Raw genomic sequence first — 22,700 nt, 5'->3', positions numbered from 1 at the left:
ATCCAGGTAAATTACCCCAATTTCTCAGATTCAACCATCTTGAGTTTTCCTTCAATTACAGTAGTCTTACAAATCAAGATCAAACCTTTTGTTTGATCCATGAAACTCAAGGTCAACCCTTTTACATAATTCAGTTCTTTTCACAGTATTTAATCCTTCTTAGGCAATTCTTGACACAATTTCACCTGGTTTATACAAAACTGCAGGACTGACATGGTTTGTGAATAAAGCTGTGATTCCACCCTAGCTAGCTCTAACTGGTTTGAAGCTGGGTTTTGTTCATGTTGTATCAATGTAAACTTTACCAGTACTGGAAAAGGGTAAATTTTCTTGGATTCAATAAAATTTACCCTTAGTTATTCACTTAGAGTTAGAAATGATTATGTTTGCACCTATTTTTTCCACGTCGGCCTACTAGGCCGAAGTCATTGGTTGTGAAGAAGCCTATAATATTGAATGATAATTATTACAATTATTTCATATAATTATTATCATTATTATTAAGATTTGGCAAGATTCATTATTTGGTATTAAAACCATTACATACCAAATATTGAAGCAACGGTCTACCAAAAAAAAAAAAATTTGAAACAACGGTGATATATGGCAACAAATTAACATTATGACTAATTGGAAGAATTGAAGACCGAAATTTCAAGATAATTAGCAAATTAATTCTAGCGAAGCCGCAAGAAGAAAGAAATAAACATGTGATTAAGGAGAAAACAATACAGAGCATATCTTTGATTCGGTCATTAAGACCGAAATATTTATTTTATTTAATTGTTTTCTCCTTCCTTAATTTTTGTGTTTATACTTGTATATATTCAACCCTCAGCCTCATTGTAAAGGGTCCCCGACCAACACACACACTTCAATACAAACTCTATCAAATTCTCTACGAATTCTCTACAATATCAATCTTTTCATTCATGTTCTAGCATAGTTCTCCTCTTCTTTTTATTCGCTTTCTTTACATTCCGCACTTTATCGCTTTATTTACATTCCGCACTTTACTTTCATGTAATTTTTCTTCCGCGTCTTTAAATTCATGCAATTTAATTCCTCGCAATTACTTTTCGCTCTTTAATTTCTGCACTCTTAACTTTTTAACCATTTCATTCTCTTTAAATTTCATGCAAATTAGATTTTCGTTCTATTAATTTTCGCACTTTATTTCTCTCAAACGCATACAAAAATCACAAAAAAAAGAAGTAGCATCGATGAAAACGCCAAAGGTCCTTGCAACAAAGACAAGAGAACCTAAAGGCCGAGACGGTTCATTCCTCGGCCCACAATCATTTGAAAGAAGTCAGATCAAGCGCAATAAAAATTAATCAAAACCTCGCTTGGCCAAAAAGCCGCGAGTTGGCACGCCCGCGCACAGTAGAAGAACAAATTGTTCTCAAGTCCCTCAGCCGAGACGATTTTTGAGGCAAACAGATGAATGAGAATGTTAAAGCAACAAATCTTTACATTTCCAAATCTTATTGTGCAAAATCCCAATCTTTACTATGATACAAAAAGAAGATGCATTCTTTGCAACTAATCAAGAGTTGGTTGTTAGTTGTATCACTTTTATTTCTTTGGCTTTCTGGAATACACCATCCCTCGGATCCCATCCGGGTCGGCCACAAAGCCCAACGGCCGATAAAACCCGAGAACCCGCTGCTCCGAATACAGAGCGATATTCCCGATCCCTTTCTCCACGAGCTCCTCCACCAGCCGCTCCATGACGGCGCGGCCCAGCCCGATGCCCTGGAAGGAGGGGTCCACCACGACGTCCCAGATGATGGCGTTGAAGACGCCGTCGCCGGTGGCGCGGGCGAAGGCGACGGGGCGGTTGGTCTTGGCGTACTCGAGCCAGAGGAGGGCGTCGGTGTGGTCGAGCGCGATTCGGATCTTGGCCGGGTCGCGCTTGGGGAACCCGACTGCGACGAAGACCTTGTTGAGGTGGTCGAGGTTGAGGTCGGCGGCGGTGCGGTGGAGGAGGAAGCCGCGGGAGTCGAGGTCCTGGTCGGAGATGGAGTATTTGCTGCTGGTTGGGGAAGAATGGCGGGAAACGGTTAAGTTTGGAGGCGGGGCGGCGGTGGTGGTGGTGGTGGTGGTGAGGCGGCGGAGGGAGGGGAGAGGGGCGGAGATTGTGCCACGTAGCAGCATGGTTGGGAATCGAGAGAGAAGAGCGATTAGGAGACTGAGGAGAGTGGCGAGGTGTGGTTGTTAAGCACCGTTGGGAAGATAACGATAGTTTTAGCGCGCTAACATGACGACGTCGTTTTTGGTGAAGTTGTGAGTTACAGTATGATTTTGTAGGGTATTTTTTTTAATTTTTTTATTTAAGAAATGAAAAGGGATTTACAACCGAAAACTTCTACAACACCTAAAACTGAATGATTGAAATTGAAGACTGTGATGGCAGGCAAAGGCAGCTTCCTGAGATTGTTCGACTAAAGATATAAGCACAAGCTAACGTTAATGATAAGTTGCATGAGTAGAAAGACTAACTCGAGTTTGAGTCTCAGCATTCACAACCCCTTCAGCATTCACAATACTAGTTCTGTTCCTGAATTTCACTAATGTCATGTAAACTCAGTTGAGAGCTCTCTCCATCATCTTTTGGCCAGATTGAGCAAAGAGGTGAATTGATGCTACTGGAATATGACATTGTTTTTGAAAATTCCAGCTCCCTAAGTTGAGTACAATTTTTCGTTTTTCTTTCTAACTTCAAGGATAAAAAGACAGAAGTACGTACTCTGAGAAGGACGAGCCAGATGAGCCTGTATGGCCCTTTAAAGATAGCATTGTGAGTAGCAAATCTAGAACCACATACATGGTATAGTACTCCTTCTCTTGTGATCAAAGCTGGCAACTGGCAAGTGAAAACAAATTACAGTACTGTACTACTATTAACAAATTACAGAAGTACTACACACTTAAACCATACATTAATTCCCAGGTAATTGCAATTTGCAAAAGCTATGCAATCACATACCATCTATATGGATTTTGATTTGCTTAATGCCAAGAAATTTTGACAGAAACATAGCAAGCTTGCTGATCTTACCTTGGCTGCACTTGAACTTGTTCAAATGTGACTGGCAGCACTATCTGCCTTGTGCTGCAATATATCCTCCACAGCTTTCTCTCCTTTGATCATTGCAGTTTCATGCTTGTTCTTGCTCTTCTTCTCTGTGCTGTGTTTCTTGGCCCCTTCCTTTTCTGCATGCCTGAGGCGAGTTGCGCCGCGACTTCTCTCAGGGTGACTTGGGCCAGAAGAGGCATCTGAAGCCATGGAATCATCACTCTCTTCACCGTCGTCTTCGTGCTCAAAAATCACCTTCCTTCCTTTGGTTGTATTATGACTACTGGAATAAACACCATCTCTTTCCCCATGAATGGAGGAGGCAATGTATATTGTCCACCCAGACTCACCACTGCCAGTCCACTCCTCAGCACCAACAACTTGGGAAGACTCCATTATTGTAGCTTCAAGTGAGAACAAACTATATATCCAAATATGTCCAAAGCTTTTGCTCTTATGCGGTAAATGCAAATTCTCTTAAAGACTATGATGATATGCATTTATATCTGTTTCTTCATGAAAAAGACAAAGGAGGCCATCTGAGTTGCAGTGCGTTTGAAAGCCTTCATAATTGACTTGCCAGGAGGCCCTATATGAAAGTTACCACCTGGCAAACCTATCACCATAATCTTCACTATTCAACTGAGTGACTTGAATCACAACAGGACAGTTTACCTTCTAGTGGTAAAAAATGATTCTAGCTTTATAAGTATGGTTGGAGTGTAAACCTATGTATGCTACAACTTGTCCTCTGATCTTTGTCCCAATTCACCAGCAAAAATACAAGTTTTACCTCTCTGTATAGTTCATAACACAGATGGAAGGGACCTTTACTTCTCTGCATAGTTCATAACACAGATGGAAGGGACCTTTACTTCTCTGCATAGTTCATCAAGAAAGAGCAGCCTTTCTCACTACATTTGTGTTTCCCTTGGGTTGAATTCCAACAGAAAGGACAGGATGAAGTGGGTGAAAATGTCATAAATTCTGCTTCTGTTTTGTTCTTGCAATTGCTGATTTTAATTTTGCCCAACAACCAAGTCTTACATTTGTCTTTTCTAGCAACTTATTACCTTGCACAAGCAATGACATTATATATGCATACATTAAATCTTCATAGGCTGATGTTGGTTTCATGGAAATGTCTCCTCTTTTTGGCAACATTCTGTGCATTGAAAAGGAATGAGTAGAGGGAGGGAAAAACATGGTTTGGATTTGCTGGCTTAAATAGATTCATTCACACATTCTCTATGACTAACTATCAATTATCAACTCATCAATGTTTCTTGCATACAACCCGACATATGTACATGTTACACGTTTTCTCTCTACTTTCCTAGTTTAGATTTTCGCTTGCTAGTAGTTCGAAAAATTATATGTGATCTTGGATGTTCTGCCCTCAAACCAGTAACACTGAGATTGCCAAGACCACAAAAAATTCAGGCACTGAACTTGTATTATTGGCTTCCCTTTTCCTTCCACAGATTGCATATCACAAACTCTAAAGCTTTCACAATCACAAAATGCCCCCAAGTGAATATAGTTCATACATAAATCCCAGCTAACGTTCCCCACCGCCACGTGTCACCCTCCAAGTAAATCTTCGACTCACATAGGGAACCATCCTAGTCCACTGCCCCAGTCCAGAAGGGGCAGTCTCGTCAATCCACACACAAACTTTATGCATTGTTATTATAAACAAAACAAAAAAAACGATTCCTCAAATCAAAGGGGTGCTCTTTCGTCTCTGTGTCTTTGAGCTGATGAACAGAAACGAAATCGAGCTGGATGTCTTGGGTGGTCTCTGAATCTGATCCAAAGCTTAAGACTTTGTTTGGTTTCAAGTGAAAATCGGAGATGGGTTTGAGTCAGTACTTGAGCTCAGTCGATTGGGAGCAAGAAGCTTACCCACAATACCAAGACTTCGCTGTTCTTCCTATCTTCGTTTTGTTCTTCCCCATCGTCAGATTTCTTCTTGACCAGTTCGTCTTTGAGGTACTCTATCTCTGCATCTGTACTAGTTATATAATATATAAATATACATGTTTTGGGGATGTGTTAAATTTGGTTACTTGAGATTGTTAGATCAGTTGTGGGTTAGTGTTCATCGATGTAATGCGAAGTATTTGATGGGTTTCTGTTGGGAGTGTTCTTGCTGATATGTCCTGATCAAAGTAGTCAACTTTATATGGTGGGTAGTAGCTTGACTGGTATGAGATCAATAAATGAAGGGCTAAGACTGGTACAGTAGTAAAAGCTTTATCTTTATTTTTATTTTTATTGTTTACCAGAAACAAGAAAAAGGTAAAAGCTTTTTTGAGAGTAACTTCTCTCTTACTAAAAGGAAGTTTTGTTGAGCTTTGTAGACTTTCAGATGCATGTTTTACCTGAGGAGTATTAATAAGCTAGGCTGCAATGTCGAAACTGAATTTTGGTTTTAGTTATGCAGGCAACTTGTTACGTTTTGAGATGGATATTTAGCAAGTTAGCATTGTGAATCTCAAAAGATTGGAAAGTTAGCTTGATTGTGATGAAATGTTACCTGTCTTCTCACACAGTTCTTGAATGTTACATCAGTGTCAGTTAGTATAGATACTTGCATGTCTGAAAGTAAAGAGCTGCTTGTTAGTAAAGATGAAGGGGAATAAGTAGAGTGGAGTGGTTTGTTCAAAGGAAATGTTAAAAAATTTGGGACAGCTAGCCTCATTATCCATTTATTTTCATTTGAAATCTTTATTTGTTTCTGTTTCTGTTCATCTCTTATCACCTACTAAGATGTGTATTCTCAATCCAGAAATCTGATTGTGAATGCTTTTCTCTTTCTTGAAATATTTGTTAGTTTGGTCTAAATTGAAGTGCATATTGCAGAAACTGGGGAAACGGATAATATTTGGAAAGGGGCATCGGCTACCGGATGTTCAAACTGATGACCAAAAGAGGAAGATTAGAAAATTCAAGGAATCAGCATGGAAGTGCATCTACTTTCTTTCAGCAGAGTTGCTAGCTCTTTCTGTAACTTATGATGAGCCTTGGTTTACTAATACAAAGTACTTTTGGGTCGGGCCAGGAGATCAGATTTGGCCTGACCAGAAGACAAAGTAAGATTTATATTTTATATAACGAATGGATTTACATCTTTGTTTGTTTATCAGGCATTCACATATGATGCAATTGACACTATTTTATTAAATCATAGTTTGAATTATATTTCAGAAGCTGAGGTTTGTCAAAGTCTATAAATGACTCCTTATGAATTTCAGGTTGAAATTGAAGTGGGTATATATGTATTGTGCTGGATTTTACACATACTCCATATTTGCTTTGATTTTCTGGGAAACAAGGCGTTCCGACTTTGGAGTTTCAATGGGCCATCATGTAGCAACTGTCATTCTCATTGTGCTGTCTTACATTTTCAGGTATGTTCTGATGGAGTGAGTTTGTAGCTTTCTCTTGTTCTTTTTGTCACAAAACCAAGCCAGCAAGAATATATGTACCAAAGGTATGCTGGAGGGCTTACTTTGAAGTCGTTAAGTCCTCACTGCATCTATTATCTTAAGCTTAAGATGTGGTTTAATTAAGTTTAGTATTTGTGTCTTGCAGGTTTGCCCGTGTAGGTTCAGTGGTTTTAGCTCTTCATGATGCGAGTGACGTGTTTCTGGAGGTAGGGAAGATGTCCAAATATGGTGGTGCTGAAAGGATTGCTAGCTTTTCATTTATTCTTTTTGTATTGTCTTGGATCATACTGCGTCTCATATACTATCCATTCTGGATCCTTTGGAGCACAAGGTTTGTCTAAGTTATTTCGTCACTTACATTGAACTTGTTTACTTTTCGTCAGTGATATATATCAGCTGGTGAATGTGATAAAAAAGGCACATTCATCTTTTACGTTCTTATTAGAAAAACTCACCATAGTAGTATTGCTATGAAGGACTGGTCTCTGTGGTCTTTGTTTCAAATTTATGTTGTTTTGAATAGAGGTATCAAACTCCAGAAATGTTGCATTACAAACTTCCGATGCATGCTTAGTGATGATAGATTTAAATCCTCCGAATAGTAGTATTGCTATGAAGGACTGGTCTCTGTGGTCTTTGTTTCAAATTTATGTTGTTTTGAATAGAGGTATCAAACTCCAGAAATGTTGCATTACAAACTTCCGATGCATGCTTAGTGATGATAGATTTAAATCCTCCGAATTTTGTATGGATCAAAGTTTCTTCTAAGGAGGAACAATGTTCTGAAGTAGTTTGTGAAATGTCATAAGCAGTTACATATTCCTTTAGATGACATACACATGTATATTGTTACACATCACTTCTTCTTTTTAAAAGGGTCACACATCCTTCATATAAGAAAGAAATATGTATTGAAGTATATTCTATTGTTTCTCTTTCTGGCAGCTATGAAGTTATCCTGACTTTGGACAAGGAAAAGCACGCTGTAGTGGGACCAATATATTACTATGTGTTCAATACTCTTCTATACTGCTTGCTTGTTCTTCACATTTTCTGGTGGGTGTTAATTTACCGTATGCTTGTTAAACAAATTCAAGCAAGAGGCCAGCTTAGTGATGATGTTCGATCAGGTAAGGGACATGTCTCGCCCAGACCATTTTTAATTTACAGACACACACACTTGCATTATCAATAAAATTTGAAATGACAGTTGAGTGGCAAAACAATATGGGTATTGCGGGATTTAAGAATGATTATGGATATCAATGGATGGATAAGTAGTGATGATACTTGAATCATTTTTGGTATTATATGAACAAACTCACTTCAATGCACTTTCTGAGGGGGTGCTAGACTGAACTAATATTTAATATACTGCTTTATTTAGGTGGCTGAACTAGCAAGGGGTTGTCTTTTCTGAACTCTACCACATCTTACTAGATTGATTACTGGTTTAGGAATGTTTTTGCACCATCCCGCTCTTGAGTTATTATTGCAGTATTGGATAATGTCATATTAAATGGATTTTAGCTTCAGAGCAAAATCAGCAAATGCATTCATGGTTCTACAGAATTGTTCATAGGCTAGCCGTCATTGAACGGAACATGGTGCCTATAATCCATAATTTTTATTTGTGGATCTGGTGTCTTCAGTTATGCACTCTTATTTTTAGCCTGATGGTTCCTCTATCAATTTCCTATGCAGATTCTGAAGCTGAAGAAGATGACCACCAAGATTGACCAGGAAATAGAACTATAGAGCCAGAGTATCACCCTCTCTCCAACATTGGAGCATTTGTTGGGTTTCCCCAAGAGAGAAACCACAATCTCACTTGTACTTATTGAACAATGATCACAGCTCACGCGTTGTAGGTTCAGCTGGAGTCACGAACATCCCATTTTTCTTGTACCATAAACATTTGAGGCCGCTGTTTAAGGAAAAAGTAAACGCCGCCGTCTCAAATGATGTTCTTTTCACCGTTTCCCTCTGCTAGTTAGACTAAGAAAAAGCTGTTTCATGAGATATGAATCCTGCAGATGAGGAACATCTTTCATTTTACACTGATGTATTACATGGACAGTGAAAAGATTTTTAACTGCCTCTTGAAGTTTTGATATATGAAATGGAGCAGAGAATTTTCATTCTTTAACCGAGCTTTGGGTCTCAAAAAAGTAATTTTTTTTTTTAGTCACAGCAATCGCTAGCTTGGAATCTATGTCAAAAGTGACTCTCGAGTCATTAGATTAGTCACTGTTTATGATGTGTCGCTAATCAGACGGTTCTTAATGCTCCGGAGGAGTATGAGGCCGTTGGATCTTTTCTTCTCCAAAAAGAAAGGGAAAAAACATCCAAAACGACGTCGTTTCTATTCTCACTCTCCTTCATTACTAGTGCTCTTCGTCTTCTTCCTCAAATCTTAGGGTTTCTCTGCAAATTCTTAAATCGACTAAAAATGGAAGACGTTTTAACGGAGAATCCGCCGCCGTCTCGATTCTTCCAGGAAGATCTGAACAACTTCACGCCTCCGTCACCGCCGATTCCCACTCCTTTCCTCGTTTTCCCAACCACCGCTGCCGACCTCAACCTTCCCCTCCGCCCCTCTCTCCTCATCGTCGCCATCTCCTCCCCCGCCCTCCACCTCTTCCACACCGCCGCCTCCAAAACCCTCGTCGGAACCCTAATCCTCCCGGAAACCTCCTTCGCCGGAAACTCCGTCCTCCCCTCTCCCAAGGACAAGTCCTGCAACCTCTACTCCCTCGACGGCAACAACCAGACTCTCCTCGTCTCCGTACAGTGCCCGGTCGCCGCCGATCGGTGCCACGCCGTCGCGAAGATTCTAATTTCCGATCAGATCGTTCCGGATAGGGTTCTGATTCTGGATTCGGTTCAGAACCGGAACTTCCGGGGGAAGCTTTCCAGGGACGAGGCGCTGGTTTTCAAGCTCGAAACGACGTCGGAGAGGAAATCGAAGTCGGTGCTCAAGGATTTGAGCTTGGAGTATTTGCCGTCGGCGAGTGTGGTGGATGGGTTGGGTGCTGCTCTGTTGGCTAAGTGTGAAATCAGAAACATCAAGGCGGTGCTTTGTGTGGCGTGGCCGGAGTTTGGTGCTGGTGTGGTGGAGCTGATCAAGTCTAGGGTTTTGCCTGCTCTGGATTTGGGGCTGAGCTTCTTCAAGGCTGATGGTGATGATTACGTAGGTTTGAGGCAAGATAAGGATCCTTTCGATTCGGATTTGTATTCGTGATGTAAAAGGCAAGCTTTTTCGAGCTTAATTTCGTTATAATGCTTGGAGATTTTGTGACTTTGTTCGTCTTGATAGTGAATTGTGTGTTTGAATTTTAATCTAAGTTACATTTCTAGTCTGCTGTTGCTTGTGCGACTCGATTATGTTTAAGCTGCTGCGCTATGTTATGATTAGTATGAAACAAGAAACCAGCTGGTTAGCAGAGAAATGTAGTGTATGTAGTGATCAGGGAGTGCAGGTGTGTAGCCATGGACGCCTTTCGTGTTTGTGCCAGGTACAAGCCGATAGGGCTTCTTTCATGTAGCGCAATCCGGTGTAGCTAGGTTGGGTTAATGCCATGTTCATGCCATCTTAGCTTGCAGGTGGTTAGATGGAGCAGCATTATGCTTGTTGAAACCAGCATATTGATATTTGAGTGCAAGCATGATAGGCCGTAATAGTCTGATGCTATTTCTAGTCTCCCTTGATTCCTTGAATTGGTTATACCAATTAGGTTTTCGCATAGAAAAGCAATCAAGAATGCAGCATTCTTGTTTGTGAAGAAAAAATGATGATGCTGATGACATGCATTCTGCGGCAGACGAAGTAGGATTCAATCTTCTCAACCAAAAACTTCAGCACAAGAAATCTATAATCAAGTTTACCTTTCAAATCAGATGGGATGGCCATCCAACTAATCAAGTCTCAAGCCAAATGGCAATGAGACAAATGATTAAGCATCACAATTTAACTTTTCATACAACGTTAGATTGATATAGAGACCCTTTGCTCCGTCATAGTATCTTCCCGGAACTGGTTTTGATTTACTGTTAAAGATCAGAGGAGAAAGTGAAGCTTCTAAAGGTTAAAGGGTTAACATTAGTTGTTATTAGCTTTGTTTGGTGGCTGGCTTAGTCTTCTAATTAGTTCTATAAAACTGAAATTGGCAAAGCACACGTCTTTTTTTCGTCTGTGTTGTGCTATTGGGAGCACCTGGTTTGGGAAAACCTACCCACCAGGGCAGTAGTAGTTGCATCTTCTATTGACTACAGACTTCTTTATTTCCGGTACTCAAAGTACCAAGTAAAACCCCATCTTACTTCTTCACTTATATATCTCTCGCAGTCCCAAGTCCCAACCATCACTTCCCACTCTGTATTTTTGATTGTTCAAGAAAACCATAACAGCAAAAATGGCAGCTTCCCTTTGTTTTGGACCCTTCAGACTCCATCTCATGCTTTTGCTTTTCGCCATCTTCAACACCATGTTACTTGCAACTGACCCTCCTTTAACGTTGGACTACTATGCATCCAAATGTCCCACCTTGTTCAAGATTGTAAAGAAAGAAATGGAGTGTGAAGTTCTCTCAGATCCTCGTAATGCCGCCCTGATAGTCCGGTTACACTTCCATGACTGTTTTGTTCAGGTCTGGATTCATTAAGTTGTTACTTAGCTATAGTACTATATATGCATTAGCTGCTGCTGTATTTTGGTAACTTACTGGTGTAGAAATTCATGAACTTTTTGAAAGCAGGGATGTGATGGTTCAGTTCTGCTAGACGATACGATCTCACTAAAAGGAGAGAAGAAGGCTTCCACCAACATAAACTCGTTGAAAGGTTTCAGGATTATTGACAGGATAAAGAACAAGCTTGAATCAGAGTGTCCCGGAATTGTCTCTTGCGCCGATATCCTCACTATTGCAGCAAGAGATGCTGTGATTCTGGTACTAAGAATAGTATCTTAATCAGTACCATATTGAAGTCTCTTTTCATGCAAGAGTTTTTAACTGATCTGACTTTTCAGGTTGGCGGACCTTATTGGGATGTTCCTCTGGGAAGAAAGGACTCTATAACTGCTAGTCCTGAACTTGCAGAAACCAACCTTCCTACTGCAGATGAAGGCCTTCTGTCTATCATCTCCAAGTTCCAGTACCAAGGCCTTTCAGTCACAGACGTGGTAGCTCTTTCAGGTACTTGATTATAGTGGAATTCATATTCATAACATCATTCAAGGCTTCCTAAGGTAAGTAGAGCGGGTAGAGGCTTACATGTAACATGTGCATGCAACGTCCCTCCATCTCTAAAGCTTCTTGTGAAACCATTTTATGCAAGATTTTTTTCCAAGTGAGGCATTCCTAATTTGATAATGTTCATTTTTTGTACAATAATCTCATTCAGGAGCTCACACAATTGGCATGGCACGGTGCGCGAATGTTCGATCAAGGATCTATGGTGACTATGAATCAACTTCAGGAATCGACCCTCTTTCAGAGTCATACCTCAGCAGCTTGAAGTTAACTTGCCCTATAGGTGGAGATGAAAATAACATAACAGCAATGGACTATGTCACTCCTGAACTATTTGACAATTCTTTCTATCATATACTATTGAAAGGGCAGGGACTACTCAACTCGGACCAGGAACTGTATTCTAGCTTGTTGGGGATCGAAACCAAGAAACTTGTTCATAAATATGCAGAAGACGCCGTCGCTTTCTTCCAGCAATTCTCATATTCAATGGTGAAACTGGGGAACATTACTAACGAGGACAGCTTCACCACCGGAGAGGTTAGGAAAAATTGCAGATTTGTGAACACATGAGCTTCTGCAATTAGTCCCCAAGAAAACAGTTCATTTTACAAAAACCATATTTGTTGTGCAACTTATACCAAGAAGTGATCAGAAATTGTTACGTGTGATTTTAGTTTTCACATTCAACTTATGAGGCATATTTACGTTTTATATGAGCTCGGCATTCATAACTTTGTTATCTCTAACAACTCCCAACTCCGTGTAAACTCAAGAAATTCCTACCAAACTAAAGCCATAACATGCCTGAGTACGTCTGACATAGCTTATATAGGAATTCCGGGTTAAACTGGTAGAACATAACTAAACTACAAAATAAACTCATCAAAGTATGGTCGCTCGCTGAGCAGCAAGCTTAAAACTAAGCAAGAATAATCTCGCTCTCTTAGGCACCTAATTGTGGTACACGTACCGATTAGAAGTGTCTTATGAAGGCTTTTAGAAATTACTCCTACTTCAAAGTCTTGAATTCAGCATGTGACTCGGTTCCCTAATCTTCCGGTATTTCATATTCAATGGTTAAAAGTTTTGGTTGCCAACAACCATGGAAACTAGGTAGTATGAACCTAAAATCTCTTGCCATGATAACTGATTGGATTAATAGTAGACATCAGTATCATCAGAATAGCCCAAATTAGAGAAAACTGTTTTACTTATTATGTGTCGTCATGCATGACACACCATCACAACACGTTTGCCTCACTAGCATTGAATTGAAAACACGTTTTCAGTCTTATGTGTTTGTTGCTCGATCGATAATGACAAAATATAAGACATAATTAATAACGAATATTACGTGGCTCAATACATGTTACACTCACTTGACACGAGAATGAATCTAAGCTGATTAAGTTCGTCATTACCATTTCAATCCACATGTAACTTGATTGTATATGTAGCATGATGCATATTACTCGTTTAACACATTCAAGTCACTGAATCAAATTATCCCAATGAGTGCCTTTTTTTGGCTTGATGTATATAGAACAGGGGTCACAAGACAACCTCACATATCTCATTTTATCTTAGGGTAAAAAGAGAAATTTTATTCACACATTGCTAAACTCTTAGAGACACATCTCATATTTAATACACAACTTTATAACTTTTTTATATCATCATCTTACTAAAAACACATCTTTGAACTCCCTAGACTACCCCTCGTTCATCTAACTTTTATATCAAACCAGAAGAGAAACCAAATCGAATCTCAAAAATTGCAGATTAGCACACTCCCCTCCTATTTGATACCATTCATAAAGTCTAATTGACAAGTTGCATGTGTTTACCCATTCAATCAAATTTGCTTGTAATCAAAATTCTCAATGTTTTGCTGGCAATAAAAACACTATGAGTGAACCCCTTACCTTATTACACGTATTAATAATATGTCCCCCCGAGTTTGGACTCTCTTATTAATAATATTATTCCAACTGAGGAGCTTGGATAGCCTGGCTCCTCAAGTTCCTACAAAAAAAAAAAAAAAAAAAAAAAAAAAAAAGAAGAAGACTATGAGTGATAGGTTATGGTATATGTTGGCAATTATATTTGGATTTTTCCTTTTTGTATTCATATATATAATTAATAAATGCTTATTTCTTTTCTTTTAAATGTTTGATTCCATTAATCATGAATTGTAAACTTGCATATGAACGTGTACTAGGCTGTGGTTATAGAGAAGAAAATGGTTATGCACAATAGAAGTGAAAACTCGCACATAAACTAATATTGATGATGTCCTCTCTGGATTTTTCATTTGTACATAAAGTATGATTTTGAATGTCAAAATTTAAAAATGTGTAGTATTTAGAGATGTGCGAATAAAATGACTCGGGTAAAAAAGATGAAAAATATTCAGCTTGTGTGGATATTATCATTGACCTCCACAAGTCAATTGGTCAAATAAAAAAAAAGGTTTTCACTATAAATTTGGGATCATGGTGATCACAAATTCACAATCATTCATGATTCATATCCTACCCTACCTTAGTGAATAGTTGAACACATACATTTTCCTATTAGTAGTGATTCATTTGAAAACTTTTATATTGGATCAAATCTACTTATTGGTCGGTCTAGTTGATTCCGGAAAGGCAATTCAATAATTTGTAATAATATTACTCCATCATTATTTCACCCCAAAAAATATTCCATCTTTGTTGATCATGATCTTTAGACTGTTTCAAGTCACCAATAGTGGCTGGTTCATCTCATTAAAGTGAATAGACATATACATGTGTGTGGAATCATAACCCTTTGGAATGGGAACGGGTCAATCTTCAATTGAAGATAGAAATGTGAATAAACATATATAGGCACTTTTCTGGAGTCATGCCGTAGCTGACTAAGATTCTTACCAAATCTATAATAGTTCAATCACAGATGACTTGCTGGTTCTTTGTGATCTCATTATAAATGAAATTGATATTTCTGTGTGTGTAGGGTAGTGAGTGAAAAGAAAACAAAAGAAAAGAAAAGGGATGGAGAAAGAGAGGATGGTGATTTGAGTGATTGGTACCCAGAACAAAATAAATTAAAACGACCGAGGGAAGTCTGAAGAGGTCTTTTGGATCGACCAAGCCCCTTTGTCAGTCATTTTCATCGAATTTTCTTTGAATAAATGCTTCTTCTTTTTTGTCTGTCAGTTGCATGAAAATTGAGTGATCATCTTGTAATATCAAATTATCAGAGATTATAGAGATCGAATACAGTTCGATCTAGTGTGTTGAGATCGTAGAATTGTTTAACTGTCAATTTTCTTATAGTTTTTTTTCTTTTTTTTCATATATGATCAACTGTATCGTTAAAGGCTCTCTACGCCTATATATTAAGCTAAAATCAATATAGGTGTAACTGTTTTTGGTAATATCTACTATAAGGTTCCTTCACTACTACGACACACATGCTCTTTCTTTGAAGATGGGTTTAACATGTTCTTGTTCCCACTTCTTTCATGGAACTTGCGAGGCAAATACACCAAAGTTGGCAAAAACTTGCACGACCATATATAATGCAATGTCCACATTATATGAGAATGTGCTATTATTAGACTGGCATTCATTCCTTCCGGGATATGTATAAATCTGACAAATACAACTTGTTTGGGGATTTTGCTTCTAGTTTTGGGAAGTAGCTAGCCAACTATGGATATGAGTTTTTACGTGGTTCCATACATGCTACAATTGAGTAACACATGAACTTTAAATACTCAAAAATCAAGTACTCAATATGTATCATTACGTGATTTCTCCTTTTTTTTTAGTTCATGAATATTAATAGTTACAGAGTGATATACTCATTGACACTTTTTCATCTTTATTGGTTTGATTAATCAAGACAAAAAAAATATGTACGTATCAAGTTTCAGCCTAACTTGATCGGTGATTTGTGCTCCACCCACTCCATTGATACATTCATTAGCAAAATAAAACCATAACTAAAATCTCCTAGAGTACCACACACGTTTTTGACTCTGACCAGTGTTTCCTTTCATCTAAACACACTAAACTTTTCACCTCTGACGTTTGGAGAAATTTAATTCTTAACAACAATTAAAGGGGAAGAAGATTCAGAATTAAATTGTAATTAATTGCAAATAATCAAAACGAAAAAAAGATACTATTTAATACCCTCTCTTCTTCTACTCTCTCTCTTCTTAGACTGCTCACTTCTCCCTTTAGATAGTTTGCAGGTTCTCTAGAATTCCCACTTCCCAAAAATCTTAACCCCAAAAAAAAAAAAAAAAAACTAGAGAGACCTTCGTTTCTTTGCAGGAAGGGAAAACATTTAATAGTGTTGTATTGGGAAAACCAAAACCTTAATATGATGCCAAGTTTGTGAGTCATCATTGTGTTTGCTCAACTCTCACTTCGACTCGTTGCCGCATAAACTGGTGAGTTTACACAACCTCACACATTGGTTCGTTTTTCATCTTTAGAATTTGTTCTCTGCACACTTGGGTATTGTTTGTTTTGGCATTTTGATTCCTGGGTAATCTTTACTTTTTTCTTTATGTGATTCCTGTTTTTCTGGAAAGCACTCGTTTTTAGATCCAAACTGGGCCCAAGAACAGAGCTTTTGAGCCTGGTGTGTGGAATTTGGATTGTGTTGGTATGTTCTTATGTTGATTTTGGTTTCTGGGTGTGTTTTGTTTGTGGTTTTGATATCTGGATGGTGATTAATTCAAGGTTTTGTGATAAAGAACAATGTTTGGATCAAGAATTTGTAAGGGGAGTGTAGAAAGGTGTTTGCTTTGATGTTTATGGTCTTAGTTTGTGTTTGGGGAGCTAACTACTCTGGTGTGCCAAAGATTAAAAATTTAAAAACATGGCCTTTTTCATTACAGTGTACAGCTTCTTTGGGAAGCTTTTGGTTAAACAATTGAGCTATCAAGAATGTGTCAGTTTTGTTTAGCACAACTTAGTTCTAGCATGTGGGTGTATCTGAGTATTAGGGGACTAATGGGAGACTAGTTATCATATGGATTCTATCTTACAAAGGAACAGACTTTGGTATGGTGAGATTTTTTCTTCTTTTCTTTTTACGTCGTGGGTTTTAGTTATACGCTGCAATTCTTCTGCAACAAGAATTATCATAGTTGATGCTGACACTAACTGAAGTAGTGTTAACTATGATCATAGCCTAGTGATGATTTTGTTGTGTATTTAGAGAAAAGAAAATTGGTAGCGTCAGAAAGTATGAGGTAAAGGTTTGCTTGTGCCATTCGATGCTTTAAGCATCTGGGGCATTCCATAAATTAAAGTCCTTTCAGAAGGTGATTGCGAATTTTCATTATTTTGTAAAGCTATTATCTGGAGTAGTTATCAGCAGTGATGTAAATCGTCTAGTTGTGGAAAAATGTCCGTTGATTTTGCAGTCGTATTTCGGTATTACTTAAATGGCAGTTCCTTAACGTTTGGATGCCGTAATTTAGTTTCTTAAACTTTCATCAATTGCATGACAAGCAGCATCCTTGATGTGTCTGGTCAGGGGTGTGCATGCATACATGAATGTTATATGTCTTTATCTTTAAGTAGCTAGAATTGCGCCATTGCATTTATTGCAAGCAGTATTTAGTCCTTCCCCTGCCTTCAATTGTGAGCTTTCATATGTACTCTTTAGTTGTCTCACTCCATGTTTTTGCTGTTTTGTTCTCCTCAGAGGGAGTCAGTAATATTAATGGCTCAAGATATGTCTGGTGCTGATTCACATCAAAAACGGTCAGGCCTTTTAAAAGATCAAGTCCGTTTGGTTAAGAGGAAGGATTCCAATCATTATGAGATTGCACCAATCCAAAATCCTTTGTCATTTGAGAAGGGTTTCTTTATTGTAATCCGTGCATGTCAGTTACTAGCCCAAAAAAATGATGGAATAATATTGGTAGGAGTGGCGGGTCCTTCTGGGGCTGGAAAATCTGTGTTTACTGAAAAGATACTCAACTTCATGCCGAGTGTTGCGGTCATATCCATGGACAACTACAATGACGCTAGTCGAATTGTTGATGGAAACTTTGATGGTAAGTCAGTAGCTCAGCTACTTCTCTCAAGTTATGAAGCTTTGTAGATTCCTTTTTCTCTCTTATCAGGAAGTAAAATACAAGAGTTGTTCTTGCATAAAGTTTCCTAGGGAGTATTTTTCATACAATCATATTAGAACTATGTAGGAATTGCATTTGCATGCCCGGATGTATGGTTAGTGAGCATATTACTTTGTAGGAATGATTACAGTATATATTGCCCTAAACATTAACCAACTCTCTCGGATCATTGTTCATGTACCTTGTAATTGAATATGACAATTATTTTTAGATCATTGTTCATGTACTTTGAAATTGAAGATGACATGAAATTCTTTTTAGATCCTTCCGTATGTAATTTTGCAGCAGAACTTATATATATGGTTCAGGTTTGTGTGCCATCCATGAGAGTAGGCATTTTCAAGTAGTGAGACAATAAAATAATTCTTTTCCATTCATTTTATGTTTTTCTGTGCAGATCCACGTTTGACAGACTACGACACATTGCTCCAGAATGTCAGTGACTTGAGAGCAGGGAAAGCGGTTGAGGTGCCAGTTTATGACTTCAAGTCCAGTTCCCGCACAGGTTACAGGTTGGGAAAGCTTATCATATCCCTAGGCATCTTGAATATGGATTATTTCTTCTGAGAAAATTTGAGTGTAGTGAATAGTGAATACATCTGAGCTTGATTATATTGAAATCACAATTGTCTTTTGTCATTGAAGGATTAAGCACCCTAATGAACAATTTCCTCTCAAAACCATTCCAACCACCCCTCTCTCTCTCTCTGATGGTTATTTTTGATACTTAAGAGAATGCTTCCTGGGTGGAACAGTGCCTTACGAAACTATTTATTGATAGAGATTGTGTTTTCTACAACTTTTCCTATTATCTGATCTGGCTGAAATCTTATGCTAAAAAATGTACTGGTGACAGGACAGTTGAAGTTCCAAGTTCCCGTATCGTGATCATTGAGGGCATCTATGCTTTGAGTGAAAAGTTGCGACCTTTACTGGATCTACGAGTATCTGTCACAGGAGGCGTTCACTTTGACCTTGTTAAAAGGGTTTTACGGGACATACAGCGAGCTGGCCAACAACCAGAAGAAATAATTCATCAAATATCTGAAACAGTACTTTTCTTCTTCCCTCCTTACCATTAAGCACTTGACAAATTGTTGCTTTTCCAGAAGCTCTGAACTTCTTTCACATGTACAGGTATACCCAATGTACAAGGCCTTTATCGAGCCAGATCTTGAAACTGCTCATATAAAAATTATCAACAAGTTCAATCCATTTACTGGATTTCAAAGTCCCACATACATTTTAAAGGTTGATCTCCATTCCTTCTAGTAAATTTACTGGTGTTGGTGTTGATTGCTAACCTGAAGTTCTTATACCTCCGTCTTCACTAAAAATTGAGTGCACTGTATGTTGTAGTCAGCAAAGCCCTTGTCGGTGGATCAAATAAAGGCAGTCTTTACTGAAGAGCATACAGAAGCCAAGGAAGAGACCTATGATATATACCTTCTACCACCTGGTGAAGATCCAGAATCTTGCCAATCATATTTGAGGATGCGGGATAAAGATGGGAAATATAGTCTCATGTTTGAGGTTTGCTTTTCAAAGCTCAATTTTTGTGTTTTGTGTGAGATGAGAAAGGTTGTGAAGGACTAACTGAGGCCAAAATTATATCTAGTTTCAATTATAAGAGAGTTACATAGCCAAAAGTGATTTATTTTCATATACCTGATTAGACAGTGTACTGCATATTTCAGGAGTGGGTGACGGATAATCCATTTGTTATATCACCAAGAATAACTTTTGAAGTCAGTGTGCGTCTTCTTGGTGGACTAATGGCTCTGGGATACACAATTGCAACTATTCTTAAGAGAAGCAGTCATGTATTCTCCAATGATGGTGTCTGCGTAAAAATTGATTGGCTAGAGCAACTAAATCGTCGATATATTCAGGTTTGCTGTTTCTTTTTTATGTTCTAACATCTGGATACCACTTTATGATTGGATGCTCTATACTTGCTCGTAATATTTCTCTTAATTGCACTAATACATAATTAGGGCCGGTTAATCTTAATCAGAGAGAAGAAGCATATGGGAGAAAGGAGGGAGAGATATGAAAATCGAAAACCAAAACTGATATTGTTCCTAATGAGGGGCTTACTAGATGGTCATGCCTTGTGATATATTCCAATTTTCTTTTGCTGGTCATGCTGATAATACTTCTGCATAGTAATATCTGTATAAAAAGTAAATAAAAAAGAATGAAAAAGTTCTAACATGAATGCATGTTAATAGGATATCTAACAGGTATTCTTTGACATTCAGTATGCTCAATTTTTGCTTGATTAAATTTTAGTGTTAGAGTGGGTCTATGGATTATTATTCTAGTGAGACTGGAATAAGATGTTGCCTCTATGGATATGCCCCTTATCTGATGGCTTTGATAAATCATAAACCTTCTGGTTCATATTTTCTAATTTCATTTGTTGTTTCTTATATCTATTATGAGTTGAATTTTATGCGTATTCTGTAAAAGGTGCAAGGAAAGGATCGAGTAGTTGTAAGATGTGTTGCAGAGCAGCTTGGCTTGGAAGGTTCATACATCCCTCGTACCTACATTGAACAAATTCAACTGGAAAAGCTCGTGAATGAGGTCATGGTAGGAATTCTACATCTTTTTTTTACTATCTGGGATGATATGATGGTGGTCCAAAGCATAACTTGCCTTATTTCTCTTTCTTTTCCCTCTTCTGATCATCTCTCAGGCCTTGCCAGATGATTTGAAAACAAAGCTTAGCCTAGATGAAGATCTTGTTTTGAGCCCCAGAGACGCACTTTCTAGAGTATCTGCAGCTGTCATGAGAAATAGGCATCTCAAGAGGTTTAATTTTCAATCCACCTATAATTTTTTGTATATTGAAATTTAGGGGTGGGTTGGGACGTTTGGGGTGTTTCTGAAATTTATCTATCTGGTTAGAACTGCATTGTGTTTTTACTACTTTATGGTCAGAAGACATTGTTTGAGTAGGCAACATAAGCGTCAGTCCAGCATCTTGAAAGTGATAGTGTATCAATGTGTTAAATAGAATTTCAGGTTTTATTTGCTTCACAGGAGATGGATGCTTTGGCATGGCAATACAGATTTTTTGGTTCTTTCTCCCCTTGACTTAACTAAACAATCAGCGATCTTCCTGTCATGAAATAGAGTCCAGTACTTCAATGAAAAAAATCTCCACTTCTATAGCTGTTGCATTGGCTCTCTATATTCAGAAAGACATCATTCTTGTTTAAAACATGCAAGTTTTTCTGTTTCTGCTTATTTCAATTTCTGCCCAAAACTGAGGCCTGAGTCTGTTATGGACAGTGGAATGTCACAGTCATATACAAACCAAAGAGACAAAAGTACAACCCGGCTCACTGGATATTCTAATGGTCAAAGGTTTGATGACAGAAATTCAGAATCAGAAGCAACACTAGCAAGCCAGGTACTGGAGTGGGCCTTAATGGTCATTATTTGTGCTTTCGGCATTGGAGCCACCTCTTGTTAATGTGATCACTTACCAATTTGTCCTATTTCTCCGTTTCCCCCTTACATTTCTATTGTGGCAGGGAGTCATTACTCAGCTATCAGAACATATTTCCTCGCTCAATGATAGAATGGATGAGTTTACGAACCGAATTGAAGAGCTGAATTCCAAGTTGACTGTGAAGAAAAGTTCTAGCCAACAAAACCTTGCTCTTCAAGCTGAAACCTGCAATGGCTCCGCTCCCACTTCTTATTTCATCTCTGGCTTAGGCAATGGATCTATAATGCCTAATTCCTCGTCTTCTGCCCAGCTGGCTAAGGAGTCTCCAGCACTGGAAGAGGTACTATAATTTGACCTACCTCAGTTACTCTATTAAAATTTTTAAGGGAATGCTTGTGAGGAATATTATCACCATACATACAAATAATACAAACGTCAAGTAATGACTTTGTTGCTCTCGACTGGTTTGCTAATCTTCTGTTTTGTCAGATATCAAACATTACAAGGGGACAACGTCAAATCATGCATCAGTTAGACAATCTCAACAATCTCCTCCGGGAAAGCATGGGGGAGAGAAATCGAGTGGCAAGAACAAACAGCAGTAAAGGCACAGATGGTCGTTTTGAACCCTTGACAGTTCCTCTTGCAGTAACGCTTGCTGTTGGCATTTTAGGAGTCATCATATACAAGGGCGTCTCAAACCGAAGCTGATTTGACTTGAATACTTAACAGGCTGATAGACTTCTCCCACCTGAGTTTTAATGCAGTACTACCCTTACCCTTCTTGCCCGGGAAAACACAGTTAACAGATAGAGATAGCGGAAGCAAATATGAGCTAGAGAGCTTCTTTGAGAGTTTATGAAAGAAGGGTGACGTAGCATTTTTGAAATTTTGTGGAATACTTGCGTTAGTTCATGGTTTTTCCATTCATTTGCTAGTTTTAACAAAAAGAGGATCAGTTCCAGAGTTAAAAAGACTCATCTCTCAAGCAATCTCATCTCTTTTTCAGTCAACTTTGCCAACTCCATGAAATCAATCTGTCATCGAATTGTATCACCATTTGATTCATAAACAGTGTCACTTTTTAGAGCAATCAAAGTGGGTTCTGGGTTCTAGAGCTTCCTAGACTTTCAGAACATAACAGTGAAGTTCGTCGTTCAACGCTAAACCATGAGAGAGTGCGATGTTGAGGGGTATAAAAGTCATTTCCGTTTAAAGAATTAAAATTAAAGAGATGGACCCGTCCAGCCCACCTAGGCCCATTCCGCCTAGGCGGGCACTCCCTCCG

The 22,700-nt window shown here is 38.4% G+C and overlaps 5 protein-coding genes across 5 annotated transcripts; 4 read left to right on the top strand and 1 right to left on the bottom strand.

Moving 5' to 3' along the window:
* Positions 1-1,578: 1,578 nt before the first annotated feature.
* On the bottom strand, positions 1,579-2,160 carry LOC101296483 (uncharacterized N-acetyltransferase ycf52-like). The gene has a single exon (XM_004298281.1). The coding sequence runs from the start codon at positions 2,158-2,160 to the stop codon at positions 1,579-1,581; it is 582 nt and encodes a 193-aa protein (XP_004298329.1).
* A 2,644-nt stretch (positions 2,161-4,804) lies between these two features.
* LOC101292990 (LAG1 longevity assurance homolog 3-like) lies at positions 4,805-8,683 on the top strand. The gene is made up of 6 exons (XM_004297132.1): positions 4,805-5,077; positions 5,951-6,180; positions 6,343-6,498; positions 6,683-6,868; positions 7,483-7,667; positions 8,242-8,683. Exons 1-6 carry the CDS (start codon positions 4,940-4,942, stop codon positions 8,274-8,276), a joined length of 930 nt encoding a protein of 309 aa, XP_004297180.1. The 5' UTR covers positions 4,805-4,939; the 3' UTR covers positions 8,277-8,683.
* A 278-nt stretch (positions 8,684-8,961) lies between these two features.
* On the top strand, positions 8,962-9,887 carry LOC101292693. The gene has a single exon (XM_004297131.1). The coding sequence runs from the start codon at positions 8,990-8,992 to the stop codon at positions 9,779-9,781; it is 792 nt and encodes a 263-aa protein (XP_004297179.1). The 5' UTR covers positions 8,962-8,989; the 3' UTR covers positions 9,782-9,887.
* Positions 9,888-10,936: 1,049 nt separating this feature from the next.
* LOC101292401 (peroxidase 11-like) lies at positions 10,937-12,504 on the top strand. The gene is made up of 4 exons (XM_004297130.1): positions 10,937-11,186; positions 11,295-11,486; positions 11,567-11,732; positions 11,941-12,504. Exons 1-4 carry the CDS (start codon positions 10,953-10,955, stop codon positions 12,360-12,362), a joined length of 1,014 nt encoding a protein of 337 aa, XP_004297178.1. The 5' UTR covers positions 10,937-10,952; the 3' UTR covers positions 12,363-12,504.
* Positions 12,505-16,141: 3,637 nt separating this feature from the next.
* Positions 16,142-22,348, top strand: LOC101292110 (uridine-cytidine kinase C-like). The gene is made up of 12 exons (XM_004297129.1): positions 16,142-16,242; positions 17,511-17,865; positions 18,344-18,458; positions 18,803-18,998; positions 19,084-19,197; positions 19,306-19,479; positions 19,644-19,838; positions 20,422-20,544; positions 20,651-20,766; positions 21,250-21,370; positions 21,495-21,752; positions 21,902-22,348. Exons 2-12 carry the CDS (start codon positions 17,529-17,531, stop codon positions 22,121-22,123), a joined length of 1,971 nt encoding a protein of 656 aa, XP_004297177.1. The 5' UTR covers positions 16,142-16,242; positions 17,511-17,528; the 3' UTR covers positions 22,124-22,348.
* The last annotated feature ends 352 nt before the right edge of the window (positions 22,349-22,700 follow it).

Source organism: Fragaria vesca, linkage group LG4, assembly GCF_000184155.1.
Source record: "Fragaria vesca subsp. vesca linkage group LG4, FraVesHawaii_1.0, whole genome shotgun sequence".
Taxonomy (NCBI): Eukaryota; Viridiplantae; Streptophyta; class Magnoliopsida; order Rosales; family Rosaceae; genus Fragaria; species Fragaria vesca.
The sequence above is the reverse complement of the archived record's forward strand: the minus strand, read 5'-3'. Positions and strand labels throughout refer to the sequence as shown.